At 57.6% G+C, this 18527-nt stretch overlaps 1 protein-coding gene across 3 annotated transcripts in view; it reads left to right on the top strand.

The window, feature by feature from the left end:
- ZC3H18 (zinc finger CCCH-type containing 18) overlaps window positions 1-18516 on the top strand; it is a 62065-nt gene extending 43549 nt beyond the window's left edge. For all 3 annotated transcript variants that reach the window (XM_045772659.2, XM_045772660.2, XM_045772662.2), the window contains 10 exons: window positions 9103-9294; window positions 10266-10391; window positions 12170-12274; window positions 13560-13703; window positions 14060-14119; window positions 14869-15029; window positions 15258-15454; window positions 15859-15955; window positions 16973-17069; window positions 17643-18516. In XM_045772659.2, coding sequence (XP_045628615.1) covers window positions 9103-9294; window positions 10266-10391; window positions 12170-12274; window positions 13560-13703; window positions 14060-14119; window positions 14869-15029; window positions 15258-15454; window positions 15859-15955; window positions 16973-17069; window positions 17643-17856 — 1393 coding nt within the window. In that variant the 3' untranslated portion in view covers window positions 17857-18516. The remainder of the gene's footprint in view (window positions 1-9102; window positions 9295-10265; window positions 10392-12169; window positions 12275-13559; window positions 13704-14059; window positions 14120-14868; window positions 15030-15257; window positions 15455-15858; window positions 15956-16972; window positions 17070-17642) is intronic.
- The last annotated feature ends 11 nt before the right edge of the window (window positions 18517-18527 follow it).

The raw sequence follows: 18527 nt of genomic DNA, 5'->3' as shown, positions 1-18527 counted from the left end.
CATCCAGTGTGAGGCGCACCAGGAACCTCAGGGTGGGTTGGCGGTGGACAAGCATTCACAGCCTTCTTCACAGGGGTCCTCGACCCCATCACAGAGGCCCACTGCTCTGGGCTTGCCCTCAGAGGCCGGGAATTGCCTAGGCAAGGGTGGTTGATTTGTAGCTACGTGAGCTGCGCTAGGACCGCGGCCCTGTGCGTCTCTGTCCGGCTCAGACTCACCGTCACTTCTGAGGCCGCGTGGCCTTCTGCCGCCCTGGAGAGAAGATGACCCTCACTGCGGTCTGCTATCTTTTTTGCGAAAACTACACATTAGGTTTCCCTCTGCTTTTGGTGACTCTCCCTCCCCGTTCTCTGAGTGCACCTCTCCGTTCCAGGTTCCTGTTGCCCTCGCCTCGGCAGCAGCGGTCCCTCAGCATCTCCCATAGCTTATGTGCTTCAGTTTGTCGGGTTCATGAATTTGAACATTACAGGTTGTGATCGACCACACGGCCCTAGACCAGTGTGGTGGTGTCACACGCCTTTGCTGCCCCTGAGTGTGTCTGAGACCACACCTGGACAGCTGTTGGGATCCTCGCAGGGTGTGTGTGGTCCCACGGACGTGGGTGGGCGTTGTCCTGAGGCCGCATGAGGGCAGGTCGCCCCAGCCTCCCACTCCTCTCCCAGCCGCGTGACGTTTCGTGCTTCCTGATGAGCCGGGCACTCAGAGATTGCTCAGAGTTGGTTTCCCGGCACTTAGGCTTGGCTTTAAAAGTCACTGATCTTCTGTGAGGACAAAGGCACTTGCCTGGAGATGTCATAAATCTTAGTTCACTGTGCTGATCTCTCATCTGTCCTGGGCACAGCTGAACTGCTTGCCTCTGAGAAAGTCATTGTGGCCGGGGCATTTTTAAGCTACTGAATGATCCAGAAGTGGCCCAACTGATAAAGACAAGAAGGCAGATAACAGCATTCTCCCATGTACTCAGATCTAAGCTTGGCCATCTGGTGTCCATGGGAGCTGGAGAAATCCAGGTAGACACGGATGCGGCCCCGAGGTAGAACGACTTGCTGGTGCGCCGCCTCGGGCATGATCCGCCCCCAGTGGGAGCATTGTGTTCCTTGCAGGGGAGGCTGCGGGGAGGGGGGGGCAGGAGCCGTAAGGAGCCTCGGGCAACATCAGGGGCCTTGCGCGGTCAGAAATATATGTGAGTGCCACTTGCCCACCACGTGAAACAGTGGACTGTTTTCTTTCCATTCACCCAGAAATTAAAGTGGAAGTGGCTGGGAACTTGCGAGCCGCCCTGCTGGCAGTCATGCTTCTGGCAGGTTTACTTGTTTCTGATTAGGTTCAGGGACGTTTTCAGAATTGGAGGGTGCAGTTGATGGGTCTGTCATCGCGTGTCCCCTCACTAGGGAGACTGTCTGTCCTGCCCCCGCGGGAGGACCATCTGCAGCAGCGACCAGCCCTTGGTGTGCAGAGGTGTAAGTCCTCGGGGCCCTCCGGTCAGGACCCAGCTTCAGCCCTGGAAGTGTCAGGGTTCCAGGGCACCACTGTGTGCCTCACTGGTTGGGCGTGCCTTGGCCTGTGTTTCAGGCTGCCGTCGGGTCCTGTGGTGGCAGCAAGCTGAGAAACGTCAACAGGAGATCTGAGTTCTCTCACATCTTACCGTGTGTCTGTCCCTAAGAGAGGGGCAGACAGCCTGGCGCAGGCTGGAGGAGGGGTTGTAGCCCGCGGGGGTGGGCGGTAAAAACTAATGATAGTCCAAGACCAGGAAGAAGCAGGATTTCCACGCATGGTGGGCGTTCCAGAGGGAGCGATGCCTTGCCAGGGCTCGGAATCTCTTCACTGGCAGGTGTCCCCCGGCGTGATGCTAGGCAGGAAGGGGTGCAGCCAGCAGGGTACACTTGAGGGCCCACCCAGATGTGCAGCCACATGGACCTCCATAGGTGGTTTCTGCCCAGGGTTGGGGGAGGTGATCACAGCACAGGCTTCCATCGAAGGCCCCACAGAGGCTCCCAGAATGTAGTCCCATGGAAGTGCTCTGACGTGGGACAGGAGTATGAGTTCAGTCACTTCTAATTCCCTTTTCCTGGATCTGTATTAGATGTCTAGCCCTTTTGATGTTAGAGCACCTTTATGTTTTCTCTCTTGTTTTATCTTTGACCCCGAACTTGGCATCTGCTGCGCTTGGAGTTTCCAAACACCTTGGGGTCGCGGCCTTACGTCACTGGCACCTCATGCCTCTGTCCGCTGATGTGACGTGAGAGGCGTGTTGTGAGTCGTCGGGGCCCCTTTGTTGTGTTTTGTTCTGACGTTTGTGTTTGGCAGGCCTTGCAGCTGACCTTTGCACCCCAGAATCTCTGCCGAGGCCTTGAACAGAGGGTCAGAGCCTGGAAGATAAGAGTGTGCTGTAGCTGTGCTGGGGAAGGCCCCTTCCTTGGGCAGAGGGACGAGAGGCCTATCCCCCCCCCCCCCCCGCCCCTGCTGAGAAGGGTTTATGTAAATGCAGGCCTGACACGCTCCTGACTGTGGCCCTCCCTGCCCAGCTGTCTTCACTTCCACTGCCTTTCCCTGCCCTGCGTCTTCCAGCTGTTCAGCCGTGAACCTGCCTCCTTTGGTGCAGTGTTACCAGTGTGGCAGCCTCCGGGGCCTGGCCTCTCTCTGAAAGCAGAGGTAGAGCCATGGGCCGGGGGCACCTGCGTGATACCAGCGCGCCCCCCCCCCCCCGCCCTCCACGTCCAGGCTCAGGGGGGCAAGGGTGTGGCCTCCCAGGGTTTCAGCACAGCCGTGCCAGCCCTGCTCCCTTACAGAGTGGGTCGTGTTCAACTGACTGACCCACGCAAAGCGACTTCTCCCCCGTCCCTGCCGGTGTGGGGCTGAGAGGCAGGTGAGGGTCAGCGTCAGCAGCCGTACAAGCCGCTTGGCACTGTGACGGCGCTGGGCAGAGCCCGGGGGCTCCTTCCTTGGGCGCGGAGGTCCCGTGAGAGATGAGGACACGCCACCGAGACCGTGTTAGTAAAATTCCTGAGCGGGCGCACTAGTCAGAGTAGCAGAAGATCTCTGCAGGAGAGGGAACATTTTTCAAACAACGCTTCAGGTTTTTTGTAATAGGTATGAAACATGATGGCGTAGGAAAGTTCAGAAAACTTTGTAAAGAACGAAGGAAACAGTGAGGAAGGACAGACATCGCGGACGTGCGGCTGCCGTCATCCCTGGCCCCGTGTGCCCGCCTGCTTGGGAGTCTGGGGCGCACCTCACCCTGTCCCCGCCCACCCTCCCCGTGTCGCGGCCACATTTGCCTGTGGGGTTCTCCGTGAGCTCCTTATCGGGTGTACGTTCAGTCATTTCCTCCAAGACATCTGCCATTAAAATAGACGGTTCCACTTTTGTGTCCAAGTCTGAAGCTGTCTCTCCCTGGTCCGGGTCCCACACCTGTGGCCCAGCTCAGCAGTACCTGAGCCTGGGGGTCTGCAGAAGGGACCCCTCACTCAGCGTGCTCCCTCAACCACTTTATTCTTGTGCTGCCAGCATGGTTTTCTGTATCCAGGTCCCATGCGCACAATTTACATTTTTTGATATTTTTACTTTTTAAGCTTAAATACAGTTTAAGAGGAAACTATATCATTTCCATAAAACAAGCTAGATCATTTGTCCTAGTGAGTCACTGTAGAAATTAAGTCAAAAATGAAAGTGGTTGTCTATGTACAAATTATTTAAAATCAGGACCCACATTTACCACACTTTGGGGGATACCTTGTTTCATGGGGTCACTACCAGGCCTGGTACCAGCCCTTTGGAGGGAAGATGGCGCTGGCTGGTGGCTCGGTGTGCGTGGGCTGACGGCCCCTCCCGGCCCCATGCCAGCACTGGTACAAGGACCTCTCACCATGAAGCCCGTAGAGTCACCCCCAGAGTGCGTGAAAGAGTCCCCCTGGGGAGGAAACATTGACTCTCAAAGATTGCGGCAGCCTGCTTTGACCACCTCTCTGCAGCCTCCTTGGATTTCTTTTCCCTGCTGTGATGGGGACAGGGGACAGCACTCTGTCCTCTCTCCCCCTCACTTGTAGCTGGAGCTCCCAGTACAGTTAATGGTGACATGAGGAGTCTGTCCCTCGCTTTCCATCTGCTCTGTTGCCCTATTAGAGGGGCTGCAGGCCAGCAGAGCTGGGCCGTTCTCATGACTAATGAAAACCTGGTGAAGAATCCCACACCAGCATTTTTAGGATGAGAGTAACTCAGGACGTAGAAAGGTGACAGCAGCTCCGGGCTGGCCTGGGACAGGCTGGGATTGACAGACAGGTTTCACTTCCTTCCGGGATTACTTTTCCAGGAGGACCCGCTTATGACCTTATGTGGCAATCACTCTTGGGGTTTAGGGCCGACCTAACAGGGATTTTATGCTTTGATTTAGTGTGTCCTTAGGGCATTTTTAAAATTTAAATTCAGTTAGCTACCATATAGTACATCATTAGTTTCAGATGTAGTGTTCAGATGTAGGTCCCTTCTGCAGACCCCCAGACTCAGGTACTGCTGAGCTGGGCCACAGGTGTGGGACCCGGACCAGGGAGAGACAGCTTCAGACTTGGACACAAAAGTGGAACCGTCTATTTTAATGGCAGATGTTTTGGAGGAAATGACTGAATGTACACCCAATTACATATTCAGTAATTTATCGGTTGCATATAACACCCAGTGCTCATTACATCACGTGCCCTCCTTAATGCCCATTCCCCCGTTACCCCATCCCCCACCCTCCTCCCCTCCAGCAACCCTCAGTTTGTTCCCTAGAATTAAGAGTTGGTTTTTGTTTTTTTTTTAAGATTTTATTTATTTGACAGAGAGAGAGATACGACCATGGGGAGCAGCAGAGGGAGAAGCAGGCTCCCCACTGAGCAGGGAGCCCAATGTGGGGGCTCGATCCCAAGACCCTGGGATCATGACCTGAGCAGATGCCTTACCAGCTGAGCCACCCAGGCACCCCCCTTGGGGCATTTTTAAATGTTGGCCACTGCTTCTGGTGTGGGATTCTTGGCAAGTAACAACCTGGAACTCGCTGGTGGTTCTGCACATGTCAACGGGTGACGGGTTTTGTGTATTATGATGGAATATAGATAGGTGGTGGCCACGGCGAAGCCCAGTGTCAACCGAGACACTCAGATGCTGGTGCTGGAGAAGCCACAGCACCTGGAAGTCTCCCCTGGGAAGGCAGGACCTCTTATGAGAAAACTGTTGTCCTTTGCCGACCCCCATGAAGAAGACCCGAGTCAATGGCAAGATGCCGTTTATCAGTTCCGTGCCATTCCCACCGAGAGCCTGGTGGGAGCGGGGCAGGCTCTGCCGCTGCTGCTGGCGCTCCCCTGCAGGCCGCGTCTCTGCTCCCCTCACGCTCTGCCGGACGTGCCACACGCCGAAACCACAAATCCCGGGCGCACCGCAGAGTGCGGTTTTACAAGAAGGAAGGAAACTCCAGATCACCTAGACGAAAAACGGAAGCGAATATGGCTCAGAGTGGAGAAGAAATGAGAAAAAAAGAGAAAGAAATGGTTTGACCATCGGAACGTGCTGTACTGCGTGGCAGCCGCTGCCAGGCACGGTCAAAAGCACGTAGCCAGGGACAGACGCAAGACAGTGAAGGGCTCTTCCGTACGTGCAGAGCTTCCAGGAAAGTGGCCACGAGGGAGGGGGAGCGCCACAGCTCAGGGCGGCCCTGCAGCCACAGCTGCCCCCGGAGGCACCAGGAGCCCCTTCCATGCGTGCCGTTGCCACGGTCGGGGCTCGATCTCGTGGCTTCCCTGGTGACACAGGATCCCAGGATTGTCGACAGCGAGGCAAAAGTGGGCGCTCCGGCTGCCGACAGAGCACAGATTGGCTTCACTGTGGGGAGAACGCTTGATGACTTACAAGAGCCTGTGAAGTGTTCGTTTCCTTTGACTCACTGATTCCACTTCTTAGGAATTTGCCCTTAGAGAAACTTTGTCCCTAAAGAAGTATATGTAGTCATTTTAATGTGGTTTCTTTTCTTTCTTTTCTTTTGAATTAATTTGACAGAGACAGCCAGCGAGAGAGGGAACACAAGCAGGGGGAGTGGGAGAGGGAGAAGCAGGCTCCCAGTGGAAGAGCCTAATGCGGGGCTCGATCCCATAACGCCAGGATCACGCCCTGAGCCGAAGGCAAACGCTTAAGGACTGAGCCACCCAGGCGCCCCCCCCCTGTGGTTTCTTTTCAAGTTAGAAACAGCTAGTAGTTGTTTGATTGGGTGGCACTGGGGGTGGCTTCTCACAAGGTCCAGGAGCAGCACGTCTGCAGGGCGGACGCCACAGGAGACATGCGGCCACCGGGCGGGCCGCAGCTGTGTCTGCAGCGGGTGTGAGCACACGCCTGAGTGTTCGTCGTGGCAGACGGAGTCCGGGTAGGAAGGAAACACAGCAGTGCTAAATGCTGGCTGTCTCTGAAGAACAAGATCGTGGGGTTTTTATGTATTTCCTTGTTTATCCTTTTGTGTTTTCCAGAACTTTTCAGTGAACTTTGTAACTGTTCGATTAAAAATACAAATGTCGGGGCGCCTGGGTGGCACAGCGGTTAAGCGCCTGCCTTCGGCTCAGGGCGTGATCCCGGCGTTATGGGATCGAGCCCCACATCAGGCTCCTCCGCTGGGAGCCTGCTTCTTCCTCTCCCACTCCCCCTGCTTGTGCTCCCTCTCTCGCTGGCTGCCTCTGTCAAATAAATAAATAAAATCTTTTTAAGAAAAAAATACAAATGTCATGGGACCAACAGCTGCCTCTGTGTTAAACTGCTGCTAGCTGTCTGGGATCCTACACTCTGGCTCCTTTTTCAGGGAGGATATTTGGGTTCGTAAGGTGTATCTGTGGGCACAGGGTGCCTCCACCCTGAGCTCCTGGACCGGGTGAACGGGCTCCCCGTTGAGTACTCAGCTGCCCGCCCACCTCCTACCCCGTTGAGGGCTCCTGGGTTCTCCTGCTGGTGGTCTGCTGGTCACCGTGGAGCATGGCTCTCACATCTCAGCCGTAGCCGTGATTCACTCACCCGTAGTTACCACTGATGCAGCCCCACAGGGATTTGGGGGACATCACTCTTCAGTCCTGGCACAGTCCCTCCCACTGGCCCGCTGGCCCTCAGTCCTGATGCTTGTGTTAGTGACTGTCACATAGTAGCATCTCTGACTTTCTCTGGGCCACTGTCTCCTCTCTCTCTCTGGGGTTTTGATCACAGTATTCTCTGGGTTGATCAAACCAGTCTCTTCAAACCTTAGTCGGGGAACAAAGGAACTGTTGAAGGCTTGGGTTTGATACACAAAATTTCTAATGCCTGTGGAAACAAAAGTACTTTTTTTTTCAAATTTTTATTTAAATTCTAGTTAGTTAACATACAATGCAATATTGGTTTCAGGAGTAGAATTTACTGATTCATCACTTCCTGTAATACCCAGTGCTCATCGCATCAAGTGCCCTCCTTAATATCCATCACCCAGTTACCCCGTTCCCGCACCCCCCCCAGCAACCCTCAGTTTGTTCCCTAGAGTTAAAGAGTCTCTTACAGCTTGCTTTGTTCTTTTTTTCCCCCTTCACTTATGTTCATCTGTTTTGTTCCTTAAATTCCACATACAAGTGAAATCATATGATAATTGTATTTCTCTGACTTAGTTCACTCAGCATAATACATACCCTCTAGTTCCATCCACATCATTGCAGAAAGGTTTCATCCTTTCTGATGGCTGAGTAATATTCCATTGTATGTATACGCACATCGTCTCTATCCATTCATCTGTCGATGGACATCTGGGCTCTTTCCATAGTTTGGCTGTTGCTGATAATGCTGCTGTAAACATGGGGGTGCAGGCGTCCCCTCCAGTCTGTATTTTTGTATCCTTTGGGGTGAATACCCAGTAATGTAATTGCTGGGTCATAGGGCAGCTCTAATTTCGACTTCTTGAGGAACCTCCATACTGTTTTCCAGAGTGGCTGCACCAGCTTGCATTCCCACCAGCAGTGCAAGAGTGTTCCGCTTTCTCCGCGTCCTCACCAACACCTGTCGTTTCCTGGCTTGTTCATTTTAGCCATTCTGACAGGTGTGAGGTGGTATCTCATTGTGGTTTCGATTTTAATTTCCCTGACGTCGAGGGATGTGGAGCACTTTTTCATGTGTCCGTTGACCATCTGGGTGTCTTCTTTGGAGAAATGCCTATTCGTATCTTCTGCCCATTTCTGAACTAGATTATTTGTTCTTTGGGTGTTGAGTTTGATAAGTTCTTTTATAGATTTTGGATGCTAACCCTTTATCAGGTAAATCATTTGCAGATATCTTCTCCCATTCCGTAGGTTGTCTTAGTTTTGTTGACTGTTTCCTTTGCTGTGCAAAAGCATTTTATCCTGATGAAGACCCAACAGTTCATTTTTGCCTTTGTTTCCCTTGCCTTTGGAGATGTGTCCTGCAAGAAATTGCTGTGGCCGAGGTCACGGAGGGTGCTGCCTGTGTTCTTCTCTAGGATTTTGGTGGATTGCTGTCTCACATTTACTTCTTTCATCCATTTTGAGTCTATTTTTTTGTATGGTGTAAAGAAATGGTCCGGTTTCATTTTTCTGCATGTGGCTGTCCAATTCAACCAACACCATTTGTTGGAAAGACTGGTTTTTTTTCCATTGGATATTCTTTCCTGGTTTGTTGAAGATAAGTTGACCATAACATGAGGGCAACAAGTACTTTATTACCCTTAAACTAAGTATTTGTTTTGAACCCACTGTGTGCCAGCTCTAGAGAGGACATGTTGGACAGGCCTCCCCTGTCCTTCCAGAGTTTGCAGTGTGGGGGGGTTCTATAAGTCATTACACCCAAGAAAGTACCAACGTGGTTAGTTACTACGAAGGAGAAAGACCTGTTCCTCCAGGAAGGACACGTGTGCGTGGAGACCGTCTGTGGAGCGAGCTTTGCTTGTCTTGCTGGTGGTGAGCTCTGCCGCTGAGGGAGTATTTGCTGCCCTGGTAGGTGACCTGTTACTTGGCAGGCTTACCCTGAAGAAGGTGCCGGTGCTACCGTCCTGCCTCTCAGTTTCCTTTCCCGCTGTCGTGGAGGGCGGCCTCAGAGTGGCTACCACCTCTGTGATTTCAGCCGTCAAGCTGAGCCACCAAAGAAGGAGGCCGCCGCCGCAGGGCCACAGGTGAAGCGAGCAGACGAGTGGAAGGACCCTTGGCGCCGGTCCAAGTCTCCCAAGAAGAAACTCGGGGTGTCCGTCTCCCCTAGCCGGGCACGAAGGCGTAGGAAAACATCAGCTTCATCGGCCTCTGCCTCCAATTCCTCCAGGTAAGGAGCCGGCCAGTCAGAAGGACTGGTTCATAAACGCCACCGGAGGGTTGCACCATCCTGGCCTGAGGACGGTCAGGAGGACTAAAGGGGCATCTGTTTGTCCAGCAGATTTAGTGAGTACCTGGGGTGCTGGAGCGTTGGCGGCAGACAGAACCGATGCTTAGAACCTCAGTAAGGCTTCACACCCCCAAAATAAACACTGACCTCAGCCAGGATGCTGGCAACCCAGAATGGAGCACAGACCCAGCGAGGGGGCCATCGAGGGGAGAGGGCTCGCCCGGTCCCTCTGGGAGAGACCACACAAGGCAGAAGGCCAGAAGGACAGCGTCAGCCCCATCTTGGAGTCAGCCCCTCTCTTTCTCCTGTGCGTTTGGGCTTCAGTGTGCACACAAGGTCTGAACAGACAGGCAGGGATGTAGTGGGTGGTGGGAGGCTAGCAGGAGCCCGCCATGCTAGACAGGAACTGGGGAGGTCAGTGTCAACCCAGGGCTTTCATTATGTGTACAGATGGGCAGAGAGAGAAACACATGTGTATCTGTACAGGTGGGCGCACCTGTCCTGGCTCCGTGCGGCCAGGGCCTGGGAGCTGTCCCCCAGTCATAGCACACCCGTACCCGCGTCTTGCTTTCTAAACATACTCCCACCAGAAGGGGATTGGACTGCAGCATGCCCACAGAGGTGTCCAAAGGGTGGGTGGGAGTGGGTTTGTGGGTAGGTGGGTGGGAGGGAAGCGGGGGGTGTATGTGGGTAGGTGGTTGGGTGTAGGTGGGCGGAGGCGGGTGGGAGTAGGTGTGTGGGAAGGTGGGTGGGTGTGTACAGGCAGGGACGGGGGGACGTCGGTGGAGGAGGGTGGGTACGGGTGGGCGTCATCTGGATCTGCGCCTGAGGACAGCAGGTCGGCAGCAGCGGCCGGGCTGGAGGTAGAGGAAGACTGGCCCCTCTCCCACTCTGGTCCTTGGACTCTCTAGGTCATCATCACGGTCGTCCTCGTACTCTGGCTCCGGGTCCTCCCGCTCCCGCTCCCGCTCCTCCTCCTACAGCTCCTACTCCAGCCGGTCTTCCAGACACAGCTCGTTCTCAGGCAGCCGGTCCAGGTATGTGCCAGGCCGGCGGCTGCACTGAGTGTGGGCGCCTCTGCGTGTGGCCCGCGTCAGCCCCCGGTGCCCGCACAGTGGCCGGTCTCTGTCTTGATGGCGTCCTTCCAGGCACTCGGCTGTCGTTAGAACAGCCTCGGCTGTGTTCCGAGGTCACTGCTGAGCAGGAATACGTGGCGAGGTGCCAGATAACGAGCCGCAGGCACTGGGGCCTCGGGGTGCACGGAGCTCGTGTCGGGAGGTGGGTCGGGAGCAGCGGTTCCGGGTGTGCGAAAATCAGAAGTAAGGCCGCTGGCCACGTCCTGTGGACCTGCACTGTCCACTGGGCCAGTAGCCACGTGTGGTGGTTCACATTCTCACTCAATTGAAGTGTTAAAGTGTGCGTGGGCCTGTCTGGCGTGTTCAGATAGAGGCGTTTCCAGCTTCACAGCAGGTTCTACTGGACGTTTCTAGAAAGATCAGAACACGTGTATTTTCCCCCCTGAAGATAGACAAGCTGTGTTTGGAGTTGTAGAGAATTCTTCACTGTTGTCTGTGCTGGAGCAGGTGGTCGCAGGTGGTTGATTACGGTAACAAGCAGGACCATTCAGGGGCTCTGTGTGCAGCTTCTGTCTCTGCAGCCAGCTCAGGTGCCGTGCACTCCGCCTGCACCCACGTGTCCCGCCCACAGGGGACCCTGCGTGGGGAGACCCCCGGCTCCCTTTTCTTTCCTTCACCCCATTCAGGGCTTAGCTAGGAGAGGAGAGGTCCAAGGCCAGAGGAAGGTGGAGAGTGGAGGACTGCCTGTGTGGGGGCCTCTAGGCCGGACCCCCAGCTCCGTTGTCTCCATACACACAGAGAGGGTGCTCCGCTCCTCAGGAAGGCCACAATGGGGACCAGACCGGAGACCTCATCGTCGCAGTCGGTGACCAGGACCGTTCGCACACCAGGCGGTGGTGCAGGGCTGCACAGTCTGGCGCTAGCCTCTTGGCAATTAGCGGGGACGTCCCTTCCCGTCTCCCCGCATGGGCAGCCCCAGCCAGGCAAAGAGATCATCAGGATGGAAGAACCAGGCGTTTCCTTCACACCCCTGTACCTCTCAAACCTCAGTGTGTGTGACTGCAGGAGCCCCACCTTACCTTACCTGGTGCCATTGCTTGGCTGAAAAGGTGGAGTTGTACGCGACAGTTTTAAGTAGGGAGAAAACGACAGCCCGGGAGCGTTTTGGAGGCTTGCCTCCTGTGGGGTGTGGGGCTGGATCCTGGGACAGTGGAGTCCTCAACCTGGCCAGGCCGGCCCCCGGAGTTACCGGGCCAGCGCCCCCATCCTGGGGCGCTCTGTCCATGCTGCTGACACCTGAAACTGGAGCCCATCACTGTGTGCTTCAGCGGGGACAGTCCCCTGGGCTTGGCCAGTCCCCACTTCGTGCTGCTTGTGGCCACCCTCCCCACCCCCCACTTTCCAGCCCCCTGGGCCTCAGTGTCCCACTCCCTTGCTTGGCCCTCTGTCCTACCTGTGTCACCATGTCCTTGCTGGACTTCCTAGCAACGCAGAGCGTGTGCCCTTCCTGCCCACACAGCTCCTAGGCTTCTGCAGGACCCATCAGCATGGTTACGCCTTTTCCCTTTAGTGTGTTTTAAGAAAGGACCAAGAACTGCCTGAAAGCCATTTTAAATCCGAGGCAGCTAAGTAGAGACTTGCAGTAACGTTTTTGTGAACCCGGGGGATGTACCTCGCGTGCTCGAGTGCAGACTAGGGCACCGTGGCGCTCCCTCCTCATGCCTCTGTTTCCTCCCTAGGTCCCGGTCCTTTTCCTCATCCCCTTCCCCATCTCCAACGCCTTCCCCACACAGACCTTCTGTTAGAACCAAGGGGGAGCCAGCTCCGCCTCCTGGGAAAGCAGGGTAAGTGCCCCATGGGGCTGGCTCTCCTGCTCTTTCTCTCTCTCCTGTTGCATCTCCAGTGAGAACCCTTGGAAGGTGGGCAGAGGTGTTGGGGGATCCGGCTCGGGGGCTGCAGGACGCAGACTTAGCCTCTCACTTCCTGGCATGTGGACGTCGAGGCCATGCGTGCATTGGCGTGCCTGCACCCCTGCGTGGACCGTGGTGATGGCCGTGCTCCTTGGGGTTAGACCACTTCACCTAACAGGAGCAGCCCCGCTGGGCTTTGCCAGCAGGCAGGAGGGAGGGGGTCCCGTAGCACTTCCTGTGTCCAGGGCTGTGTCCGGGACGTGCAGAGAGGGGTGGCCCGCCACATTGGCCTCGTTTGCATTTGCTGCTCCTAGAGCAGATCTCATTGATCCTCATCAGCAGATATGACTAATGTGACAAGTTAGAACATCTGGAGTTTAGCAGACAGACGTCACAACCTGATGTGTGGTCTCGGGCTGCGGCCGTGCCCAGGCTCCCCCAGAATGAAAGTGGGCTCCCTTCCTGAGCAGTGCAGAGCCCAGAGAGGCAGGCGGTGGTGGAGCTGACCCTGTGGCCTGCAGGGCGAGGACAGGGCACACGTGAGCAGGCGGGTCCTGTGTGCCCGTCTGTGGCACCAGCACCGGCCCTGCTTAGTCACTTGGCCTCACGGTTGTGGCTCATTTAGTGGCCGGTAGCCTGGCACTCGCTGGGTGGCCGGCGCAGAGTCTGCCAGCAGCCCTCAGGGGCATGTAGGCAGCCGGTGTCGCCCCCTCCTAGAAGGTGACCAGTGTGGAGGCGTAATTAAGCCTGGGCACCACAGCCATCTCAGCTGTGCCGTTTGATGGGCTGAGCGAACACGGGAGGCCACCCCGGTCCAGACAGCCCAGCCGCACAGGAGGCAGGCTTGTGCGTGCGTCTTGGTCTGCACGGGTCTTAACCCGCCCCCAACACTGTGCTGAGCAGTTTGCTTTTGCCCAGGGCTTTGTTTCCTGCTGCTTCTGCCTGACCCGTGAGCATTCGGTGCTACTGGAGTGGTCGGCAGGGTATTTTCCCCACACTGACGGCACCGAAGAGCTTTGGGGGCTGTTCTCTCTACTGCAGACTGGGTCCCCACGGGAGCGGCCCTGCTGCCCTCGGCGGTTGGCCCGTGAGCGGGGCTGGGGAGGTGGGGGGCGCCTTCCCAAGGAAGCACAGCACCAGCTCTCTGGCTCTCGGGGGTCTTCGGATGGACCCGTCCTCGTGCTGCGGGGCCGGGTCTGACGCTCCATCTTCATCACAGAGAGAAGTCCGTGAAGAAGCCAGCCCCACCTCCAGCCCCTCCACAGGCCCCCAAAACCACTGCTCCAGCCCCCGAGCCCACCAAGCCGGGAGACCCTCGGGAAGCCAGGAGGAGGGAGCGGCAAGCTAGGACCCCCCCCAGGAGGTGAGCGAATGGACTGCAAGCAGTGAGGGGGGGCGAGCAGCTGAGGCCCGGGGCCTGTTCCGTCCCTGTCCTATGTGGCTGTCCTGTCACATCACCTCCCCGAGCCTCAGTTTCCCCCGACCACGACGGGGCGCAAGCACCTAAGGACAGAAGGTGTGGTTGTGCGGGACGCAGACGCCCCTCGACACTGAGGTCTCCCCTAGGAAGAGGCAGTGCTGCTGTGGGACGCCAAGGAGAGGGTTGGCATCTTTCTTCTGGGGAAAATCGCACTTAAAAGCGAGCAGAGCCCCGCGCACTTGTGAGCCGGTCGGGTCTGGGGGCCGCGGCGGCACTGGCGGGGCTTCTCTGTGTTGCAGGCGGACCGTCAGTGGCAGCGGCAGCGGCAGCAGCTACAGCGGCTCTAGCTCCAGATCCAGGTCATTGTCAGCACCCCCCTGGCCCCCGCCCCCCGAACCCTGGCTGCCCCGCCCGTCGTGCTCGAGGTGCTCACTGGACGGCCAGTAGAGTGGGAAAGAATGCTGCCATTGGGCGGCTTGACACGAAGACACTGTCACATCAGTCCTTAGAGTCCCCGAGCGGACATTGTCTTTCATTTCTAGGCAGCCCAGATCTTCCTCAAAGAGGTTTAAAAACCCAGCCTTTAAACAAAACTGGGCCCTTCCTTTCTCCACTGGTCCTCCCGGCGTTTTCTGAGAGTGACAGGACTCAGTGGCCTGCCGTGGGGCACGTCCTCTTCACAGCGGGAGCTGTGGCAGCAGCGCCTGTGAGCTGGTCGCCATCCCCGTGCTTTCCAGAGCGCGTGCTGGGCCAAGGTGGCCTCTGTTATGGGGTCTTTCTTGAGCCTCATAACCCGGGCCCTTGGCTCTGTCGTCACCAGCCTCACTCACACGTAGTCACTTGTCATACGTCTCTGCCCAGTAAACAGAGCGGCTGCTCATTCGTGCACGGGCCCTCGACTCCGTGACAGGGCGTCCCTTCACCATGGGGCACCTTTAAACCGCCCACAGTACCCCCTGAAGTCTCCAGTCTGGTGGAACATGTTCCTCGAAACTGGAGGCTGGGGAGGGTGGACATGGACACCCGTGACCGGCCCCCCATGGCCTCTGGCCACCGGCCGTCTCTCCATTGGGGCCACGTGGGTGCACACGTGCTTGTGTGTGTCCAGGTCCCTGAGCGTGAGCAGCGTCTCCTCGGTGTCCAGCGCCACGTCGAGTAGTAGCTCGGTGCACAGCGTGGACTCAGACGACATGTACGCAGACCTGGCCAGCCCCGTGTCCTCAGCAAGTTCGCGGTCCCCCACCCCAGCCCAGACCAAGAAGGAGAAAGGTACAGGGGGCTCCTCGCGTCCTGGGCATTGTGGCTGCAGAGGCGGGCAGGCCCTTCGCGGAGAGAGGGTGCGCGCACTGCCTCGCTTGTTTACATAGGAAAGCGCAGGAACCTCCCAGCTCTGTCCCACAGACGTGTGGCCTGGCTCATAGCACATCCCCTCCAGGTGGCCCACAGGGGACCGCCGTGCCGGGATGGCGACTGTGACTTAGCCTTTGTTGTTGGCAGGAAAGTCTAAAAAAGAAGATGGGGTTAAAGAGGACAAGCGGAAAAGGGACTCGTCCGCACAGCCGCCCAAGTCCTCGAAGCCTTCTGGCAGCGGTAAACCCCAGCAGCCCACAGCCCCCCAGCAGGCGACCCCCGGGCAGCCCCAGCAGGGCACATTCGTTGCCCACAAGGAGATCAAGCTGACGCTGCTGAACAAGGTGAGCCGTGGGCGGTACTGGCGGCGGTTCCGGGGACCCAGCTCCCGGGGGGGGCCTGGGGCTAGAGAGCAGTGGCCGGACGTCAGCCCGCTCGTCCTGCTGCCCTGACGGGGGAGCGTGGGTGTCCTGGGAGAGAGAGCGTCCCGGGGCTGGTGGGTGCTCTCCCCGGCCCTTCTCCGTGTGATGGGGCCTGTGTGAGCTGACATCCCCAAGGCTCCCTAGGACCGGGAGGGCGGGATGCCGAGTCCCCTGGGGTCCTCTCTGCGCACCTTCGCTGCAGAGAATGAAGGCCCAACACCCCGGGCCTTGCCTCCCTCGGGGCCCCGTGGGCACCCAGAGGAGGCACCCGTGGGAGCAGGTACGGGAGTGAGACCGTCACCGCCGCGCTCCCTCCGTTGTTCCAGGCGGCCGACAAAGGGAACAGGAAGCGTTACGAGCCCTCGGACAAAGACAGGCAGAGCCCTCCTCCGGCCAAGCGGGCGAACTTATCCCCAGACCGAGGTGAGCTTCACGCCTCCGCAGGGTCGAGGAGGGTAGAGGGGCCAGGACCCCGTGAGCTATTACGTATGGGCCCCGAGGAACTAACGCTCGTGTGGTTCCATCCATCGATATTGAAGTGTTAGAAGTTAAAACTCGGGAAAAAAGTCAACATTTATTAATGCTAAGTAGCAGTAACAAAGTATTCTATTTTAACACAAATAACATTTTTTATGAAAAATAACTATATTTCCATGAACAAAAGTCAGGAGCGTCGTTGTGTTTTCTTCTTTGAAAAGGTCTTCAGTGTTTGGCTGACAAATGGTGGCTCGGTCCTCTTCTCCGTGACAGCACAGGGCGCGGACTCTGGGGAGCGGGGGAGGGCAGGCAGGGGGGCCCGGTGTTGCTGCGCAAGCCATCTGACCCCAGCCCTCTGTGGGCCGTCTGCCTGGCCGGCTTTGATCACCAGCGCGCAGCCGTCCTCCCCCCCAAGCGAGGGCCGAGGGGCCTGTCGGGAGCAGGAGGGGGTGCCCCTCCCCTGTGCCGCTGAGCCCGGGACCACGGCACACCCGCCTGGGCCGAGAACCAGCTGGTGCGAGCGCCTGTGTGCTCCCTGGGCGCTGACCACCCCCACTGCCCTTCTGCGGGGCCCCGTGCTCACTAGACGGCGGGGCGGCGAACACCCCTATCTTCTTGGTTTTACTTCTCTCTCCTCCCCTCCCCTCCCTGTTTGCTCCCAGTTCAGAAGTGTGAGTGATGAGCGGGTCTGTGTTGGATAAGTGGGAGCTCGGTGGCCTGTCCTGACCTCGGCCTCCGTGGGCTCCTGGGGCTTCACTTTCCAGCATGACCAGCACTGCCCTGTCCCTTTCTTCTGACCGGCTCTGCCCTTTCCCTCTTCCTGTGAGAACGTGCAGGCAGTCCTCAGCTGCCATGACTCTGGCATGGGGTCGCCGGCAGCCGGCAAGGCCGCCCGAACCCTTTCTGTGCACACCAGCCCACTCTGGGCTGGGACCGTGGTCTCACCTCGTCCTTGTCATCCAGGTTCTCGGGACCGGAAGTCAGGCGGGAGACTCAGCTCCCCGAAGCCAGAGCGGCAGAGAGGCCAGAATTCTAAGGTGCCAGTGGCCCCACCGGACAGGTGAGTGCCCCACCCGTGCCCTAGGCGGACCACATGTGTGCTGCGGCCTCAGGGCGGGCTAGCCAGAGTGTTCCTGCCCCGAAGCAGGTCCTAGGACAAGGGCCCCGAGGCACAAGGCTTCCAGGTGTTTCCAGCTTCTCCCACCTTCCCCTCGGCCCCAGAAGCAGGGCAGAGATTTCCTTCTCGTGGGTCGGCTGTGAGGCCTTTCCCTGCCAGCCCAGTGCTCAGGGTTGTGGTGCCCATGGGTATGGGATTCGGCTCTCCGTGTAGCCCCACACGTGTCTCTGCCCTCGGGGCTGCTCCTGGGTCAGCAGCGTGGGGTTCCTCCCCACCCAGGGGCAGCCTGCAAAGAAGCACCAGAAGCAGGAGGGACGGATCAGTAGGGCAGCAGCCAAGCCCTGGACGCTGTGCCGCCTTCACTCTCCACAACCGGGGGGGGGGGGGGGACGACACACCCCACTGCGGCCAGGCCAGACCCAGCGTTGCTGTCGTCCCGACGACCGCCAGAGCCTCGTGTCCTCGCCCAGCGGGAGGCTCATGGCGGACCCTCTAATGCCCCCCCCAACCCCGCAGGAAGCGCCAGTTGTCACCCCAGTGCAAGAGCTCCAGCAAGGTCACAAGTGTGCCCGGCAAAGCCTCCGATGCCGGCACTGGCAGCACCGTCTCCGGCGGCACCAAGTCAGGGAAGGCCAGCACGCTGTCGCGGCGCGAGGAGCTCCTGAAGCAGCTCAAAGCCGTGGAGGACGCCATCGCGCGCAAGCGGGCCAAGATCCCCGGGAAGGTGTAGGCCGTGGCTCGGCCCCGCCGCAGCGAGACTCTCGTGTTTTTATAACTAGCGTCAGCACAGCCGTCTTGGATTTTGAAGTTAATGTCTCATTTTGGCTGTGAATCTTTTTAAAAATTAAAAAAGAAAAAAAAAGTTTCTCAGCTGGAAAAGAAGCCACACGTGATGAAGATGAAGCCGAGTCCCAGTCTTCTCCCGACCAGACCAGACCGAACCAGCCCCGTCCCGGAGCAGAGGTCCCGCCAGACAGGCCGGCGGCGCGGCGGCAGCAGGGACGCGGCAGTGGCAGTCCGTGTACACGATCAGCCCCGGGTGCCCGGTTCCGCCTGCCGTCTTCCCTCCCCTCTGCCCGCCGGCCTGCCCTGCGTCCTGTCCTCCGCACGCGCTCCTTCCTGTCCCGGGAGCGCCTCGTGCTCCTGAGCCGCCTCCTCCCCACCCCCGCCCGGCCCCAGGGTCAGAAAATAGATATATATTCTTGACTGAAGTCCGATTGGGAAATACTTCCTGTCTTTTATTTTAAGCATCAGATTGTTTTAGTTGATTTAAAAAGGAAAAAAATACAGAAAAGACCAAAAAAAAAGGCTGAGGGTGTTGTTGGGAGTCTGTCTAATGTGGAGGGTCTTTTTTTGAGGGGTCTCCTAAAATAAAGTATTTTGATAAGCAGCCGTCTTGCC

Source organism: Ursus americanus, chromosome 21, assembly GCF_024610735.1.
Source record: "Ursus americanus isolate L20-20 chromosome 21, mUrsAme1.1.p, whole genome shotgun sequence".
NCBI classification, from domain to species: Eukaryota; Metazoa; Chordata; class Mammalia; order Carnivora; family Ursidae; genus Ursus; species Ursus americanus.
This window is presented reverse-complemented; position numbering and strand designations above follow the sequence as displayed.